The sequence below is a fragment of the Opisthorchis viverrini genome (genome assembly GCF_000715545.1).
Source record: "Opisthorchis viverrini unplaced genomic scaffold opera_v5_23, whole genome shotgun sequence".
NCBI classification, from domain to species: Eukaryota; Metazoa; Platyhelminthes; class Trematoda; order Opisthorchiida; family Opisthorchiidae; genus Opisthorchis; species Opisthorchis viverrini.
The window spans coordinates 1,989,937-2,007,601 of record NW_008751679.1 but is presented as its reverse complement, the minus strand read 5'-3'; the positions used below and the strand labels follow the sequence as shown (position 1 = coordinate 2,007,601).

Here is a 17,665-nt window from a genome sequence, read left to right as displayed (position 1 = left end):
CCACGTCGAGCATCCGAATAATTCGGATCGGAAGAAGGCGCACACCACGGATTCACGGATTCACGGATTGATACACAGGATCGAGGCTTTTGCCCAAGTTTCCCGGGTCGGTTTTGTTCTTGCCGGTCAGTGGCTGTCGTTCACCTGAAAGGTACAAGTGAAAAAAGGGTGTAGCACTGCTCTTTATGTTCTCAGCGAGGGGCAGTATGCTTGCCAGCGCGAGGGTTCGCATAAATAAATGTCTAATACTGCTTTAAATTGGGTTCGTGAAGGAACGTGTACAACCGTCGGAGGACGGTCATTTCACGCAGCTACTACCCGAAATGAAAAAAATTTTGTCTAATGAATGTGTGTGCTCTGAGCTTGAAAATGTTCCTACTATGTCCCCGCCGGATGTTTGCTGGTTCAACGGTAAAAAACCTGTTTGCCAAGCTTTGTTCAAACAGGGCGTAAGTAGGATTTAGGTCCCCAAATAACAACCAATAGTAACCAAATAACATGAAAGATAGAAAAATTCTTGTTGCCCTCTGAGTCTGAAACTTCAGCTTGTAACAGGGCGTAAGTAAGAATTAGGTCCCCAAATAACAACCAATAGTAACCAAATAACATGAAAGATAGAAAAATTCTTGTTGCCCTCTGAGTCTGAAACCTTCAGCTTGTCTCTGTGTAACATTATTATATTCGAAAGTGAAGCCCTGCTGGCCAAGCATTGTTTCGGCCTTAGTAATTGCTGGTACTCCCGGAGAGAAAAATATTCAACAGGAAAGACTGCGAGCACATCGAGACGCTTTTCATAATTTACAGACCCGAATATAGTCAGTAACTTCGCAGTAGCTCTTCTGACACACTCAATGAAGTTTATATACAACGTGGGTGCTGAGAACACACCTTGGCTTGCCTATGCTACAATTGGTCCCATTCCCCCCTCTTCCCAAACCTCACTGTCCATTCTGCTTTGCATCGAAACGGATCCCCAATCAAACAGAAACTGCTCATGCTCCTGTATCTGCTTTGTCTATCTCAGTGAACCACGGATCCCGAAATACTGCGCTACTCATAGAATCGTACATGCCCCGTCCGATCGTTCTCAACATGGCATCCGGTACCAGGATGACTAGAAGCCGAAGCATGTCAGTGCAAGGACACCAAGGCACTGCCACACTCAGTCTGATGGCACGCCTGCAACGGTTCTCTTTGCACCGTTGACTATAACCTGTCTAACCTTTTTCCCGCTTGCGAGTACGTACAGATTGCACCTCTGGGACGAGCTCGATCTATTCCGCTGAGCCTTTCGTTTGGACCTAACCACTTCGCTTTTGCAACTTCAGTACCCCTATACAGAATCTTCAACGATTCAGTTTACGATGCTCAGTTGGCTTTTTGCGTTAGCACTACTTTTTCCCCGAAAATAGCTTTTAAATCCGATTTCCCCTCGACATCGACACCAGTGAGTTTTACAGTTTCAAATGAAACCAAGTTTTTAAGGCGAATCCTGCTGTTTGCCTCCGCTTTTTATTCCCCATCTCTGCATCGCTACTTGTGCTTCCGTGACCCCAGCCATCCACCCAACCTCCCAGGGTTGCTGACAATCGAAAGCGATTTTTCAGTTTCAGTTCAAGTCAAACGGATCCATCATTGTGGTAGTCTTACCTCATATCTTGTTTTCATGTTTTTTGGTTTTTACAACCTACGCTGAGTTCCCACATGGTGATCCTGTCTATTTGATCCGGCATTCCCCCTTGTTGTTCACCACGTCCATGCTGCAACGGTTGATCATGGCTGAACTGGTTTGCCCCATAAAAATTGAAAACTTAACCACCATCACTATTATAACGTGGGCCTCAGGAGACATCTGCAAATCCATAAGATGAATGCGAGGAAAGCTTCGGGGGACCATCCGTAGAAGAACATTAGAACTTTGAGTCCATTATTAAAATCTGAGGACTTGATTAACGAGGACCAGATATTTATGGAATCTACTTCAAGGAGGGTGTTCTGAATTGTTCTCCAAGTGCACGATAGAGGCGCTTGCTGAGCCTCATCCGCGCGACCTATGAACGCACTTTTTGGTACTCAAGAAAAATGGGTTCGATGGCCACTACTTTCAGGTGCCAAGATCCATTCGGGGGGCGCTAGTGTTCAAACTCCAGAATTTCAGGTCATCCTCAAAAAGTAGGCGAGGACCTGAAGGTGTATCTAGAAATTAGATTAGGTAGATTAGCAATCAGAATAGTCCTCAAACGGATATATGAAAAACTCCAGCGAAGACGAGTGCAGAAAAAGAGTAAGGATAAACTGTATAATTGGAACATCGAAATCCGGCATGGACTTTCTCTTTGATTTTCATAGAACCCGAGTTTATGAAACAGTGGGCCGTGTGTGCTTTGATCGAATTCTTTGATGAAAACGACAGAAATGGCAACCAAATGGGACCTTCCGTCTTTAGTCTGAGTTAGGCTTTATACAAATACGAGTACTTTTGTCACTCGGGAACCATTTAGGAGGAGTCCACTTTCGTAAGAGGTGTCAGTCATCTGCGTGCGCCGCGATCAAGTCCTCACTTAGGATGAGATACATAAAATTACAGAGGTCTCTTCGTTCTCTCCGTCACCCGAAAACTTTGAACTACAGGCCTTTGATGTCTTCTGTGTATTTTTTGATATTGTTAAAAGCATACTCCCCTGGAAGAGATTATTTACCTGAACATAATCTTCCAACTTTATTGGCACGCAATGGTATTATTGCTGCGGTTCGTCGAGCGCTGGTGGGTCTGCGGACTCTAAACGCTCTTCGTGTTTATCTTCCAGACGGTCCCCCATTCCATTGGAATCAGAGATCCTGGTCTTACTCACTTTGCCATCCCTCCTTTTTTCTACCAGTTTCAGGTCCAGGTCACTCCGGCATGCAGGCTCTGCTTCCTCACAGTTTGTTTTTAACATATTACAGCCCAAATGTGGCAATTTTTAAGCATTACCTGCGATCAATCAAGAAGTGTTGTTCTGTATCCTTTTTTCTTTATACTAGCATTTGAGAACGCTCAGTGCCTATTCACCAAAAGCTGTTCGCACAGTCCATTCTAACCCCGACCTCTGCTGACGCTGAGCCACCAAGACTCAAGGAGCTAAGCCAAACCTAGCTCTGTGCACCGTCAGTGTCTTTATAGCCCTTATAGCAGAGGCTAGGCCGATCGTCGATTCCTGCCTCTGCTATAAGTCCCGTAACTCCATCACCCCCAGTATATCATTTAGCTTGTTTAAACCGAGTTCCCCATTTAATCCTGGATAACTACTCTTGCATCTGAAGGTATCCCTCCAGTCCATCTCAAAATAGCACCTGCAATTAGGCTTTTTCAGTCCAAAGATAACTCTCACTTGTAAGGCTGCCAAGACAGTACCCAAAGCCCCAGAGATTCCCCCAATTTCCCAGTCCAAGGCACGCTATACTTTGGTACCGGTAAATTTGTTGGACGAAAATCAGATGATTCCGTGATTATACCTGCCATCTTCTCGATTTTGATTTGCCACATTGCCGTCCCTGCGTTTTCAGACAACTTATGCATTGGTTCTTCCAGGTAGATCCCGGAACTGCATTTCCGTTCAGTCACGTTTAATTTTTAGTGGTTCGTTTTGCCAGGCGATAACTAACATGGACCAAACCAATGTCGGTTTTTTGGTCAGGAGAGCGCTTAAGGAGTCTATAAAAACAGTCGGTCAGGTGAGACGAAATGGATGAAATACTTGTATGACCGTACGATCTATTAAGCACACACAGAATATTGCATTAAGCCCATGCTTGAGATGGCGGTTCCCATCACTGCTCTGTCGTCATGATAACGCGTGCGTTATGGCGCAGACGTTCTGAATGTCATCATTCTATTCACACTGCAACACGGTGACTGCTGTTTCCTTTGCTTACATCGCTTCATAATTGCTCGAATGGCTCTTTACTATTTGACACTGATTGAACTGCTTTACTGGCCTGGCCTTACTCCTAATGGGATAGCGGTTTGTAGCTGGGGGTTGTTGATGCACAAGGCGCGATAATTGTGTCTCGGAGTGTGTCACATCGCATACTTGATAATATTCGCAGGCTAGTGGTTGAATATGCTCTGCATGGAGTTAGGCCCGATCGCGCTGCATAATCTTACATAACTATACTCGTCGCTCCTCCAGTATTATGGGTGCCCCGCCCATCAACGGTAGCTTAGTGATGGGCATTTATTCATTAATTCCGCATAAGAGCACTGCAAGATCCAGGCAGCCGAGGACCTCACAAGATGTTCGGAGCTATTTTACTACATTTATTTCTTTCCCAGAGAACAGTATAACGGGAAATAGGAAAGCAGTAGGTTCTCTGTTGAGAATTTTGAGAACTGGTTTCATGGACGGATGTGTTATAAAACATCAATAATCAACCAAAACGCATAACCAAAAATAGAATAATCGGTACAATAAAAAACGGGACATTGATATCACTTAAGATAGTGTTTTCGTGATGACAGTGTGAAATGTTGTAAAAAGTTTGATTCTTCACGTGTTGCCTCTTGCATAGGACTCGGAACAAGGATCACGTTGTACTTGGCAACGCGAGCTGATAGCGTACCGGACTCCTAAAAACTAAGTAGCAAAATGTTTCTCCTCGTTGGCGCAAGCGACTCGCCAAATTAAGATAATTCGTTACAGCTAAGAAGATTGGTGGATTTTTTATGGCGGTCAGCACATGCTGTATCTGAAAATATGGATAGATTTCTGGTAATACATGCCGCGCAAAAAACATTGTCCACCAATCCCCGAATTTGAATGTTAGAAAAATCGATAATTCAAGTCCCACATGGTCGGGAAATTTGAGAAAAATTGGAAAACCTGGTCGTGTTGCTTGTTTTGACGGGGATGGGAACTCCGCATGGCGCAGTCACATCCTCAAGAAAAGGGTGGAGGCTGAACATACTACTTCAGTGACTCCTCACTGCGTTCGTTTTGAGAGACTTCCTTAGTTGACGTATGAAACTTTTCACCTACAATGCAGTGGAGGGTTAACATTTGTATCTGGAATTCCCGATTACTTGCTACATAGCCATATTTCAGCTTCAAAGGCCTTCGTCGAAACCGGCTTTCTTTTTAATTTTCTGCGCATTTTGTAAGATCATTGATGGTTTCAGTGACGAGTACATTGGTTGAATTAGGAAGTTAAACGTTATTGGGTGGTGGGGAGAAGTGGTGGTGCAGTAAATAGAGTTGACTATGCGTGCACCGAATTGTTGAGTTGTAGTGTGTAATAACTGGAAGGATAGTTGTTCCTGGTGCGAGAAACGATTGGCCGTTTTTTCTAGTGATCTAAAGGACGCAGATGATAAGAACAGAAGTGAGGATTTAATGCTCTGTAGAAGAAGATTTAATAACAAATTTGTCATACACCCACTTACTATATCGCTGCCGCGGCCAGACCCAGGGATACACGTCTGAAGACGCATTATTCCCTTGTTTTCAAGGGGGAAATCTACAATGCTTGATCTTAAGACTGCTTTAGATGCACTAAACTTCATCTTCGACTTTTCTACGTATAATAATATATTTAATAGCTAAAATTCTATATTGCATCATCAATGTAAAAAAAGATCCATCACTATTGACAATGGAACAATTCAATAAGTACCAGATCCGCTCTGCAACAGCAGGAAAGCGGGAAAATGTTAATGAAGATATGTAACGGATTATAGGTTTTCCCTTTCAGAATCCTAATCAAGTGAAGTTGAGTTCCGGAGAACGCAAACTGGAATGACTACTCATTACGTGCGTACAGATGAAACTAACAAATGAAGCACAACGCGATGAAGGTGGTTGTGTCTTTTTCAGACGTTAACATGGTGGACGGACAACAATTAAGAGTAACAAGGACTGCATTAGCTGTTGAATTTGGCTATTATGCGCAGTTATGACATTATGTCCAGCGCTGTACATGCAAAGGGGTCTAGCAGCCACGATAAGTAGACAAGGTAAACAAAAGCACGTGCGGTTATCAAAATGAAGCGCGTTGGTTGGTTGTATTTTCCGAAAATTGCCTTTAGCTTCAAGACAAAAAACTAATAATAATACGTTAATTCGCGCTTCCCAAATGGAAATATCTCTTATTTGGGAAATGGTAATTCACGTCCGGAAGGCCTCCATTATCTTTTGAATTTTTGCTTAAAACTTAAAATAAGAATCTTCATAGAAGCGTATTTTTGCATCAATTTTGAATTACACATTAGGTTTTTTCTCGGTTGTGATTCCATACGCAAGCCTTTCAAAACAGAGTTGTACCGAATTTCGGAGAATAACTTGCCCAATTTGTCACGTCTGACGAGCATAGCGGATTCAAACGTTTGTCTGTAATTTATGTGGAAAATTCTGCAACTGTTACCTCTCGTCTAAAGAACCCTACGAACATTTAGGATATGCTAAGAATTTATTTTATGCTCCCTCTCATAATCTGGTAACCACATGCCAGTCCTTGACGGTTGGTGACCCTGAGAGCTCGCTGACTTAAGCAAAAAGCCTTCAGTAACATATGACAGAATCTTGCGGCCTTATCACACTGTTTCGTAAAGATCCCAACCCCGGGACAGTGTCGTCATCGTGAAATTCACTTGCATTTCCTTATAGTGGTTGGCATTCATAACTTCTTCTTCTACCCCATTGGTGCCATATTACTAACAACCTGCAGCATTGGTCAGCGCTCGGTTGCCAGGTTACTCAGCACAAATCTACCGTCATTCTGACCAATGTAACAATTTGCTGTCAACTTTCTTACTGTAATAAATATAAGGTAATTGCCCGTTATTGAATTTCCAGCAACTCGATAGCTTTCAAAACATATCAGGCTTTACTGATCTCATTTCATTTACTCCTAATCCCAACCTTCGTCATTCGGTTGTAGCTGCTCCAAATGTTCCGCATGATAATCATCGATAATCGTTAGTCTCCGCTTTGCACATATATGAATCTTTCACTGAACCGAAGTCACCTTTTTCCTGCCTTTGTGGATCCACTTGACTAACCTAATATCTTACTGCCCACAGAAATTCACTCTCTCCGTTTAATCGCTACAGCATCGAAGCCAATTGCGTGGCTGTCAAGAGACCGCGACAGGTCGGACAAATGACGTTCACTGCGAGTCCGTCCAAAAACCGAAGTATTTGGGACCAGTGATTTCCCGGAACTGCCACACTCAGTTTGAAAGCACACCCGTGTTAAACCTGACTTGACTTTATGATAATTCCTACATTCATATGCTTACTCCGCCTATGTACTTTTGATCTCCAGTGGTTTTGCTTATTCTCACCCGCGCCCCACATTGCCCCAGAGGTCGACCTGTTTGACACTTATGTATTGACAGGTGTGTCTCTAGCCGACCTTATGCATCTGTGACTGTCTCACGTGGGAGCCTTTTGCTCTTTGGTTTCTAATCTCATAGTCCAAATGGGACTTTTGTTGTAAACGGGTATATACTGCCGGGGTTTGTGTATTTTCTGACGCTGATGTCCAGCCTTTTCGGTGCCATATAGAAACTCAGCTCCTATGTTTATTTGCCTTCCTGGATGCTCTGGTGTGAGGCGCTATTTGCATCCTCAAGAACGTTCATATTTTGTGCTGGATTCAAACGGCCGCGAAAAACAACTTTATAACAGTTCATCTAAATCTCTTACTTCAACGGGCATTAAAACATTGCTCGAAACGTTCGAAAAAGTGCTCCGATGGCCTTAGTTTACCGAATTAATGCTCCACCAACTTCCAAAGGTGTTTACTAAGGAGCCAACTGGAAGGGAGTGTTGAATCTAACTTAACCTTATGGCAATCCCTTCATTCATTCTCTTACTCCACCTATGTACTTTTGATCCTCAGTTGTTTTGCTTATCCTTATCCGCCATTCACCCTACCTCAGAGGCCGCCCTGTCCGACACTTGTGTATTGGCATGTGTCTGTGTATATGTATGCTGCTGACCTACTTACCCAAGCGCGTTCTAGACCCTTTTTCTGAGCCCACCCTGACTTGTTTTCTCATGAGTTTCGTGTGGTCACACGTTCACTGAGAATCACGAGACTGTCGTCGGAAGGAACAACTGCAACCCACGCCACTGAGCCATCATTCCGCTCGCAGTTGTTTGGTGCGCGGACGTTGACACTGCCTTGTGCCAGTCAGTGACAGAACTGTGAAATTGTGGGTGCTACGAACGTGAACAGTGGGCGTTTGCTGTGCACTTTTGCCTACGCTTGTGTAAATAGCACCGTAGAATTACGAACCCGATTCCTTTTTGATACTCGGAATTTCCGAACTTACGCCTCACTGAAAGTTTTGTATCGAGAATTTCAGCGGAGAAGATTACAGAGAATGACAAGGAATGTCTTTCCTCTCTCTTGAATCGTACTGTGGCCATCACCACCGTTGATTTCGGGTTTGATCTTCACGGGAGTAGTTTTTCTACTTCTGATACTTCTCAAATTTCTGTGTAACAATCTGAAGCCCACGTAAAATACTTGATTCAAGCCTGGAGCATACAACTGAATATTAGCCGAACTAATCGGAACAACCACAGAAACTGCTATGTACCTTTAGGGAAGTGGAGCAACACGAATGAATCACGACCGGCTATCCGTGAAATGTCGCCCATTCAGAGTAGATCAGTTGCTCGTTTATGAGATTCTCTGAAGTGCAATATATCGACCATTGTTTTTGCTCATACCAGCAATGTATCTATCGCAATCGCTCGGACAGTCAGAAGCTCATTTTTAACTTTTGTTCCATGGCACAATTACAAGCCATCCATTAACAAAGCAAACAACTAATCATTCTGAATTCATGGAGTATTATACTCCTGCTCGTTAACTTGTACTCTGGCAGTATTTTACCTATACAACCTGAACTTAGTGAGCATATCGCCGATGTTTCTTCCTTCCGCCATAATATTATTATACACTTAGGCTGACGAGGACTCCACGCGCCTTACCTAGTAAAAAATCAGAAGTCCAAGCAGGTCAACTATTCGTGTCAGCAGTCAGAGAAGATTTGAAATGGGTCTCAGATATAATGGTTGGCAAGGTTTTCAGTAGCAACGAATGCAATAGAACAGACTCAAAAACATTGATTCCATGGAGGCTGTTTAACAAGATGGGAGGAAATTATTACCTTTACTGGATAGTGTCCCTAGAAGATGGCAGGAAATCATTTTACGGGGATTTAACTCGAATCCGCGGTTACCCTTTCGCTTGGGTCGAATGTGCTACATTTATCGACCAACCACTGTCAGCTTATCAAGTCCACCACCTATTGGTACCCCAATTTGCTTCGTTGTGGTGTTCTAATTCTCCAAATCTTACATGCTACCAGGTATCATTGTTTTTCAAAGGGTTTTCGAAGTACTCTATTAGGCAAAGCGTGCTGTTGGCGGTGCGGTCCAAAATGACAAGACTGAAATGAAGAAGCTTCCAATGACTTTACATGCATTCCTTCAAACCTGGATGGATTCCAGATAAGAAGGTTCAAGGTGGTCGGAAGGGATCCCCAAAACTTGCAGGAGTCCGGGGGAAAACAGATTTATCCGCGAGGATTTTTCAGAGTAAGGAACTGTCAAGCCACGTTAACATTCCTGATAAGTTTTCAATTTAGACTTTCAAGCATATTAATAGCGCGTTCTAGCTTGGAAAACAGTTCAAACTTCAGTAGTCCGTTTGTATCGGCCGAAGGGTATCTTCGAGGCAAGCGTAATACCGGAAAATCCGGGATGGCAAAGCAAACTTAGAGCTGGGTTTCATTACGCGCCACTATCATATGGCATAAATTCACAAAACACAAAGATAACAGTAGATACCGTCCACAAAAAATGGTTCACTTGGACTATAAATGTTCGAACCAAGTGGGCAAACAGGCCTTTACATTAGACAGTCGCACGAGCCTATGGTCGGTCGAAAATTGCCTAATGACACCGAAGTCGAAGGAGTAAATTGATAAGGAAAAGAAACACTAATTTACACGCACGCAATAAGCAAAAAGTAGAGCAGTGCCACGAATAGAAACAGAAAAAACGTGGGAGATTTTGGATGTCAACATAATGGACGATATAAATGATTTTCTGGGAAATGTTTGCATTTTAATTTCCCTTTCATCTTATGATGAATTTTTTCATGCGTAATGGAGACGAGTGAAATAGCATCAACTAAAACCTATTAGGTCAACAGCCCTCACAATGCAAGAAGCCCAATTTCGGAGCATATAATCGGGCTGTATCCAAAATGGTGCTCAGTTCAAAAGCAGAACATTGTAGAACAGAACAGAATGCACGCATCTGAAATCTTTTGTAAGTTGTAGCAATGAATCGTTTTCTTATTATGTCAAATTTAATCGTGGAAAGCAAGGAAGAATTACTGCTCTCGTGCCTGAGAATTTGAGTCTATGCTACGTTAGCCGGCAGTTTTCAATCAGCAGTCACTTAATATAATGCGGAAGAAACGGCCCTAGGGCGTTGCCTGGGTCCATCACATCTACAGATTCCCTCAAGGTGTTTTGAAATATTGTTCTTGTTCACGCACCACCAAGAAAGTATGAAACGGCATCTCATAAGTAATTTTCTCTCAAAAATAGGGACCAGTATGATTGCCCTCCATTGCCATGTGCAAACGATTTTGCGGCGTCCCTTGCACCAAACAAGCTAAACTGCAAGGTCACAAATAAACCATTTTTTACCGCAAATAATAAAGGTTAGAATAATTTACACAAGACCACCGTAAACGATGTATTTGGAGCGATCAAATTTTCTCCTATGTTTGGTCTGCCTTCCGTTGCTTGCACACCCAGAGTATGGAGCCGCAGACGTTCTATATTGATTTACAAACGACACATAATTTGTTCCGTCGCAGGAAGGATGCGATACAAGCAAAGCTTATCGCATAAACTGAAGAAATTAATTTGCTTCATAAATTATTTCCATTTCAGCTTTTTTACTTCTAGTAAGCGTGCTTAAAATGCTTATAAGCTACGCATTACTGTGCTTTAGCGACCGAAGCCGAGGTAATTTCCAATCAGTCGCCTCATTTAAACGGCAACTTAGAATTCATTTATCACACCAATTTTTTCACCCTGTTCAGTCAATTCAGTTTCATCGGAAACTCATGAGTAAAAGGCGCTTGCCTCCGCACCTGTACGGAGCTAAGTCAAGTGCTAACTTTCAGACTGGTCACGCGTGCACTGAATGATTTCAACAGTATGGTTTTAAACTATCTGTCATGCCCATCGGATTAAGAGAGCGAGAGCACCACATGCTCCTTCGTCAGTTCCTGTCAATGCAATATACGGATGAAAACGTCAGAAAAACGCGATACGTAGGTTAACCTCAAAAACATATCTAACGCCATTTGTTTACCGGCAGAAATCTTGCAGTTCTTGAGGCGCATTAATGCGGACGTGGATAATCGGGAAAACCTTTCCTTATTCCCAAATTTTTTGAAAAGAAAATAATTTCAATAACACTTGGCAGTTTCCAAATATCTCCAAATGCGCATATGTACCAAATTTGTTCACATAATTATTCCAAATGCGCTTGCGTGGTTTTTATCATTCACAACCAAAACAAAGCACCGAACGTTTCCAATTGAAAAGGGTCCACCGAAGGCTGGAGTGCATAATTGACACCGTTTTATCTGATGCCTCCTATCACTCACTAGACGATACTACTCTCACCCTATTCCTTCTTCATTCACCCTCTTTTAAAGTCCAAAAGTTCTGCTGCAGTTACACAAACGCCCCATACAAACTTTATTTGTTAAATCTGGCTGGTCCCCGGTCTACAGTCACAGGGCCCTTTAAAACAAAGGGAAATTATCCACAACCTTGCATCAGCCTGACTACATCTGTGTCAATCTCCTCGCATGGCTCAAATCCAGCTGCCACTGAAGTGCTTATTCCCTCTACTATGGCGGCATCCTTTACAACCGTTACGGGTTTGACCATAAACCCGAGTATGTCAGTGCAATGATGACATGGCGCTGCGAGACCCAGTGTGTTTGGCGCTCCCGAAACTGTTTTCTTTAGAATTTCGACCGCAAACTCTCACTCACTCAAGCCTGTTGTTGCAACTATGAGTCAGTTTCTCACCTGGCCACCACCGCCTCTATGACGAGTTCATTCAGACCCGATGAAGCTTTCGCTCAGATTTAATCAACCTGGTTTTCTACTGCAATTTCGGTTTGCCCCTTCTAAAAGTTCAATTCCATATACGGTGTTCGTTTGGGACCATGGTTTAGCACTACCTTTCCATTGAATCTATCCTTTACACCTGCATCCCCTACTATCGAGTCTACTTAGCTTCAATGTAGCAATATTTTGAGACAAGACTTGCCATTTGATTTCACTTCAAATTATTCCACCTCCATCTCCACTTTTGTGACCCTGGCAGTTTACTCAACCTCCCAGGGTTACTCATGGCCAGCAACGGTTCTCACTTTCAGTTCATGCCAGCTGGCCTCATCTTCGAACTAGTCAGACTTCATGCCCGCTGTCCTGTTTTTTTCGGTTTCTGCACCTGCGATGACTTTTTATGTAATAAGCATGCCTTGTTGGTTCTGCCTTCTCCCCGTTGTGTTGTTGTCTGCCGCGTTCAGGTTGCAACGGCCCGATCACGCCTCAATCGGCATGCTCCCTATCAGTCGGTAAACGAACTTATTAATATTTTCATCAGATATTGCCTACTGTTTTTGACAATGTCCTTTTTTGCGTACTCTCCAGTAACCGCCCTCCCCGTCCTGCTTTATTTTGACTGTAAATGTGCCGGATAATGCTTACCGCTGATTACGTTGTCCCTTCTCCTTAACTTCTTGTACACACAGTCCCGGAAGCCATGCTTTTACTCTGACTGCAACATCATGATCATGCCTGACGGTATGCCACCCACAAATTTGGAGTAAATACCATTAATAATTTCAGCTTTAGCTCATGTCAGCCGGTTACGTCTTTAAACTAGTCGGAACTCATGCCAATTGTTTTCTACAATTCGAGAAATAAACCTATTATTATTATTTCCTTGAATATTGACCACTGCATGTGATATTGTCCTCTTTTCGCGCAATCACCCTTAATCGCTAATCCCTCATTCATGCTTCTCTGACTGTAAACGTATGATCCTGCCAGACGGTATGCCAACCACAAATTGGGAATGAACATTATTACTTATTATTTTTACAAGTAACTGTGTGCGACCGAAGATTTGGGGTTGTTCCCAGAGCATTGAAAACTCAGATAATTTATTCACCTGGGCCACGGTCAATTCATCAGACTAGAAACACGTCTTCCGGCCTGGTTCATTGCGTAAATTTCGCTCCATTTGACCATAACTCCTGTAGTCAGCGGCTGGCGTGATCTCGTCCCTCATGGTATTGTACGGCTGAAGGTTCCGGCGTCAAGACGTGTTGTGAATGGCTGTGGTTCCCAAAATATCGTTCACTTGTACTCTTGTGCCTGATGAGTTATATGCCGGCGGGGCGACTACGATACTTTCGAATCCCAGAATTTATGCCACTGAATGATCCGACATATCACTTGCTGAAAATGGGAGGCTACATTTCAAAAGCTGTATAAGGATGTCGTGGCCAATAACACAGTTCCGCCTTGACAGCCACCCGCAGAGCTCCGACCATTCTAGCGAATACAGATGAAGAATTTGAAAGAAGTCCAACACCTGAGAGGAATGTCATAGCTTAGGCAAAGTTTTATTCTCTATTTGGTCCCCGCAAGTGCGGTGAGTTTTCACGTAATAAGCATAACCCGGTGGTTGCGACGTCCCGTTGCGTTGTTACCTGCTGCGTTCAGGCTGTGACGACCCGATCGTGACTCAATAGGTATGCCTCCTAAATGTTAGAAAATAAACTATTATTACTACTGGTATCATCTAGAGGATTCCGACAGCCTTAAATGAGTCCTGCGGCGTAGGATAACGCTGTCCAAGACTTGCTGATATTGTAGGGGTTCGGATTTTTTGACCACTATGTGTTACTGGAGGTCGCTTTCAATGGTGCTTACGCAAGAACAAGTCTTCGTCCTTCGTTTTGTCTTTTGCGCCAATCAGCTGGGGGGGACGTTCCTTAGAAGCATAGGTAGCGACCTCTAACGGGGCCAGGGAAAGCATAATAAAACGGTTTACCTTTACTTCGGCGGTATGAAAACTCAGTCATTGAAATGCCTCTATTATTAAGATAGAGGGGAAAAGCCCACAGTAGAGCGCTTGCGTGGTACGAAGGTGCGAATTAATGCCTCTTCGAGCGCAGTGTTCATGCCTAAATTCTTCAAGTTTGCGCAAAAGCGGTCCATTGTACTGAAGTGGGCACACTGTACTAAGCGGTAAATTGGATTCCGCATACATTAGAATGCCCGCGAACAAGGGCGCCCTCTATTGAGGCACGGCCCTGAATCGGGAGATGGCAGTATCGGGGATTTTTTGAAGTGGACAAATCGTCAGCTTTATCCTATTGAAGCAGATATATCTTGATGAACAAAGGAAAACCTGAGCTAAAAACCAAATGACTGCCATAAATTATTGCTAGAAAGTTGAAATAACATTTTGAAAAATGTGGGTGGATGAGTGGGTGGGTTAGGTTACTGGCCAGAGGAGTCCAAACAGTTGGCGTGCGGTGTGTTCACCGGAGGTGAGAAGGAAAAGGGTTAGGTCAAAGAGTAGGCAACATCCCACAATGAAGCGCCTGGTAATTCAGGCTGGAGGGGTGGATGGAACTTGAAACACTGGCTCTTCTATCTGCAGAAAAGGGCACCTTGTCCACAGCGGTAGTGTTCACGGCCAGGCCTACACCACTGGATTAATGAAGGCACATGCGGACTCCGGCAACCGAAGCTCTGCAGTCCGGCACGATCCGAACTGCCCTCTATTATCCTCACATGTATCACGTATATCACGTGTATGCAAAATAATGAGAAATGTAATTCGCTGCGTTAAAACGTGCCTTAATTCAGCGCGAATTACCCAGTTTTCGTTCATCCTGTGCCAACAGTACTCACGACCCTCCGGTTTCATCCAACATATGAATACACGGTTTGCAGAAGGTATATTTCCTCCAACTATCCTTGTCCGCCATAAATGACCATAAGACCTTAAATGACGGACGAAAGGACGCAGGATTTAGGGGTATAGTATTCAGGGTTATTTTGCCTCGAAACTGGGTCGCTCCCCCAACCATACTTCGGTTGTACATGCCAAGACCGGTTTTCGTGTCTGAAGTCGTCCCCCGCGTAAATCGGTACGATGGTGTGTTCTGGTCAAAGTCTAAATAACATGGATTTTACTGTCGTCGCACTCGACCGACGAACATTGCGTTATCCTGGTCTCAAAGGTACGTCGCAAAATAACACCTTCGTCTAGCAGTCGAGCGCAGTCGAGTAGGTGCAGCAAATGCTGCATTATTATATTGCGTTACGCAGCTTGGTTCCAGTTACCGCAACCTGCTCCATGCCAGCAAAACTAAATAAATATTGACAGCAAAATTCTGAAATAAAATTTGACTTTTCACACGTAGCTACTCTACTGCCGTGCCAGTTATATCTTGGCAGGAAATCATGGTTGTGTTCCGACTGTGGTCGTCACCATTCTTTGGAACGAAAAGTATGCGATTCGTCGGTGCTGTGCAGACACAAAATTTTGGTGAGTTCATCGTGCAACGTGTCAAAAGATGAAATACTCATTTGGACCGTGGTGGTTATCATTTCAGGATACCAAATCGTGGCCTGCATTCTGCCGGCAGAAATTCACCTTGAGCAGAGTGGACGGCTGTTGGGCCTGTGTAACACACGCTTCGGACACCCCTGACAGGCATGTTTACCCTGTTGCACCAGAGTCCTATTCGCAACCAGGTACCCGATTACTCCACAATCGTCCACCAAATCAACAGCACTGGGAGAAAATTTAAAGACACCTCGAACATGAGGGACCATGTCTTACTCAAAAAGATAGGCCACCTTTACAACCGCCTTGTGAGTGATGCCCCTTAGCGTCATGCTCGTCTGTATCCAGTCATGCGCACATCTCGAGACGTCGGCATCACCACTTCAGATTCAGCGAAACTCCTTTGCCATTGTACAGGCGCCGAGGATGGCTAGGTGTCGCTAACCGGCACTCACTGCCAGCCTTACATGTCCGCACACCAATCCCGTTAGAAACCTACTCCCAAACACAGGACATCGGAGCCTAGTATCAGGTAAATTACAATCCGTATGAAAGTATTAAACTTTTGGACAGCAAAACTGAACATGGACTCCGTTTTATTATTAGCAATGTGACAAACGGTACAATTGATGAGTTAGCCATGATACAAAAAATACAAGACAATAAACTGGCATCATTCGTCCGGTGGGGGCAATTAACGAAAAAGAACGGATGGGGATACCACGCGTAATAACCGTTCCGTTGCTGTAATTAAATAAAAGGGAGCCATTGCCCAATTTGCCTTCATAATATTCAGACTTGGACGAATCCGGGCGACGGCGCAAAAAGCTAACATTATGATATTTGGTTATCGATTCACGGATTCACGGACCGATACAAAAGATCGAGACTTTAGCCAAAGGTTTTCTAGTAAGGTTTATCGCTGTCATTCAGCACTCCCGTTCAAGTACGTGTGAATGAAGTGTGTGGTACTACTCCCTAATTCCCTGCGAGGGAGGTAATTTCGCCAGGGCAAGAGCCCATATGAAAAACGTCTAAAAGTGCTTTAAACTGGGTGTTAAGTGCAGCGTGTGTTAAGTGTGCTGCGGGTGTGAACAGCTTCTTACCGTTTCCCCGTCGTGTGTTAGTCTGTCCAAAGTTAAAAACTGCTGGTCCAACCTTGTTCCAGCAGGGCATAAGTGAGCATTAGAGCTTAGGGAGGCGACGATACTGGGTGAGAACAAAACTTCTGATGCATCCTTCCGCCCTGGCAGAATCTAAAAATATTTTTAATGGGATGAAATCCCCGCAAGAAAGGCAACAAAATGTATGCAGCATATCCATGATAACTGGATAAAAATAACTGAAACGGGGTGTTATTGACAAAGCTGAGTATAGCATCACTCAAACCAGTGTGGCACCGAGTACCGAGTCATCCTTGAATATGGGACTTGAAAATCGTGAGTGTCACTAACAATAATGCCGTGTCGAATTTCACCTATTTCATCTCACTAGAGGACTGGAACGGGCCCTAACGTGATTCAGGTGTCTGGCAAGGTGTAACGTGCTCTGGATAGTATGGAGCCTATCTTGATCAGCATCGACTTTGTACATTTATGCCTTACGGGCTTTCACTATTCGCACAGTGTGATTCAATTTTCGAAAGCTAGGACGTGTCCCTGATAGACTGAAAGCGAAAGGCAACTGAGTTCGGAGTACGTGTCCGACCTTTTGAGCCACATCTAGGCATCCGCTGGTCTCAACAATGTTAGGAAAGTATTCCAGATATTTTTCACCTGGGGTGTGTCTGTTTCACTGGACAGTGAAATTTATGAGCTATGAAAATACGAACTTAGATTAGGATGATTTTCGGTGTCAATATAAACGCAACAAAATTTTATTCTACTCACAAGGGTTTTACAGCTAAGAGCATTGTGCGACCAACGGTCCCCTCCTTTATTAGCATTCACGGATTCACGGATTCACGGATTG

General features: G+C 43.8%; 1 protein-coding gene across 1 annotated transcript; it reads right to left on the bottom strand.

Annotated features, from left to right (window-relative positions):
* Positions 1–8,036: 8,036 nt before the first annotated feature.
* On the bottom strand, positions 8,037–16,623 carry T265_02037 (hypothetical protein; the record flags this gene model as incomplete). The annotated part of the gene is made up of 4 exons (XM_009166185.1): positions 8,037–8,164; positions 8,212–8,322; positions 11,856–12,047; positions 16,566–16,623. 4 exons carry the CDS (start codon positions 16,621–16,623, stop codon positions 8,037–8,039), a joined length of 489 nt encoding a protein of 162 aa, XP_009164449.1.
* Positions 16,624–17,665: the final 1,042 nt, after the last annotated feature.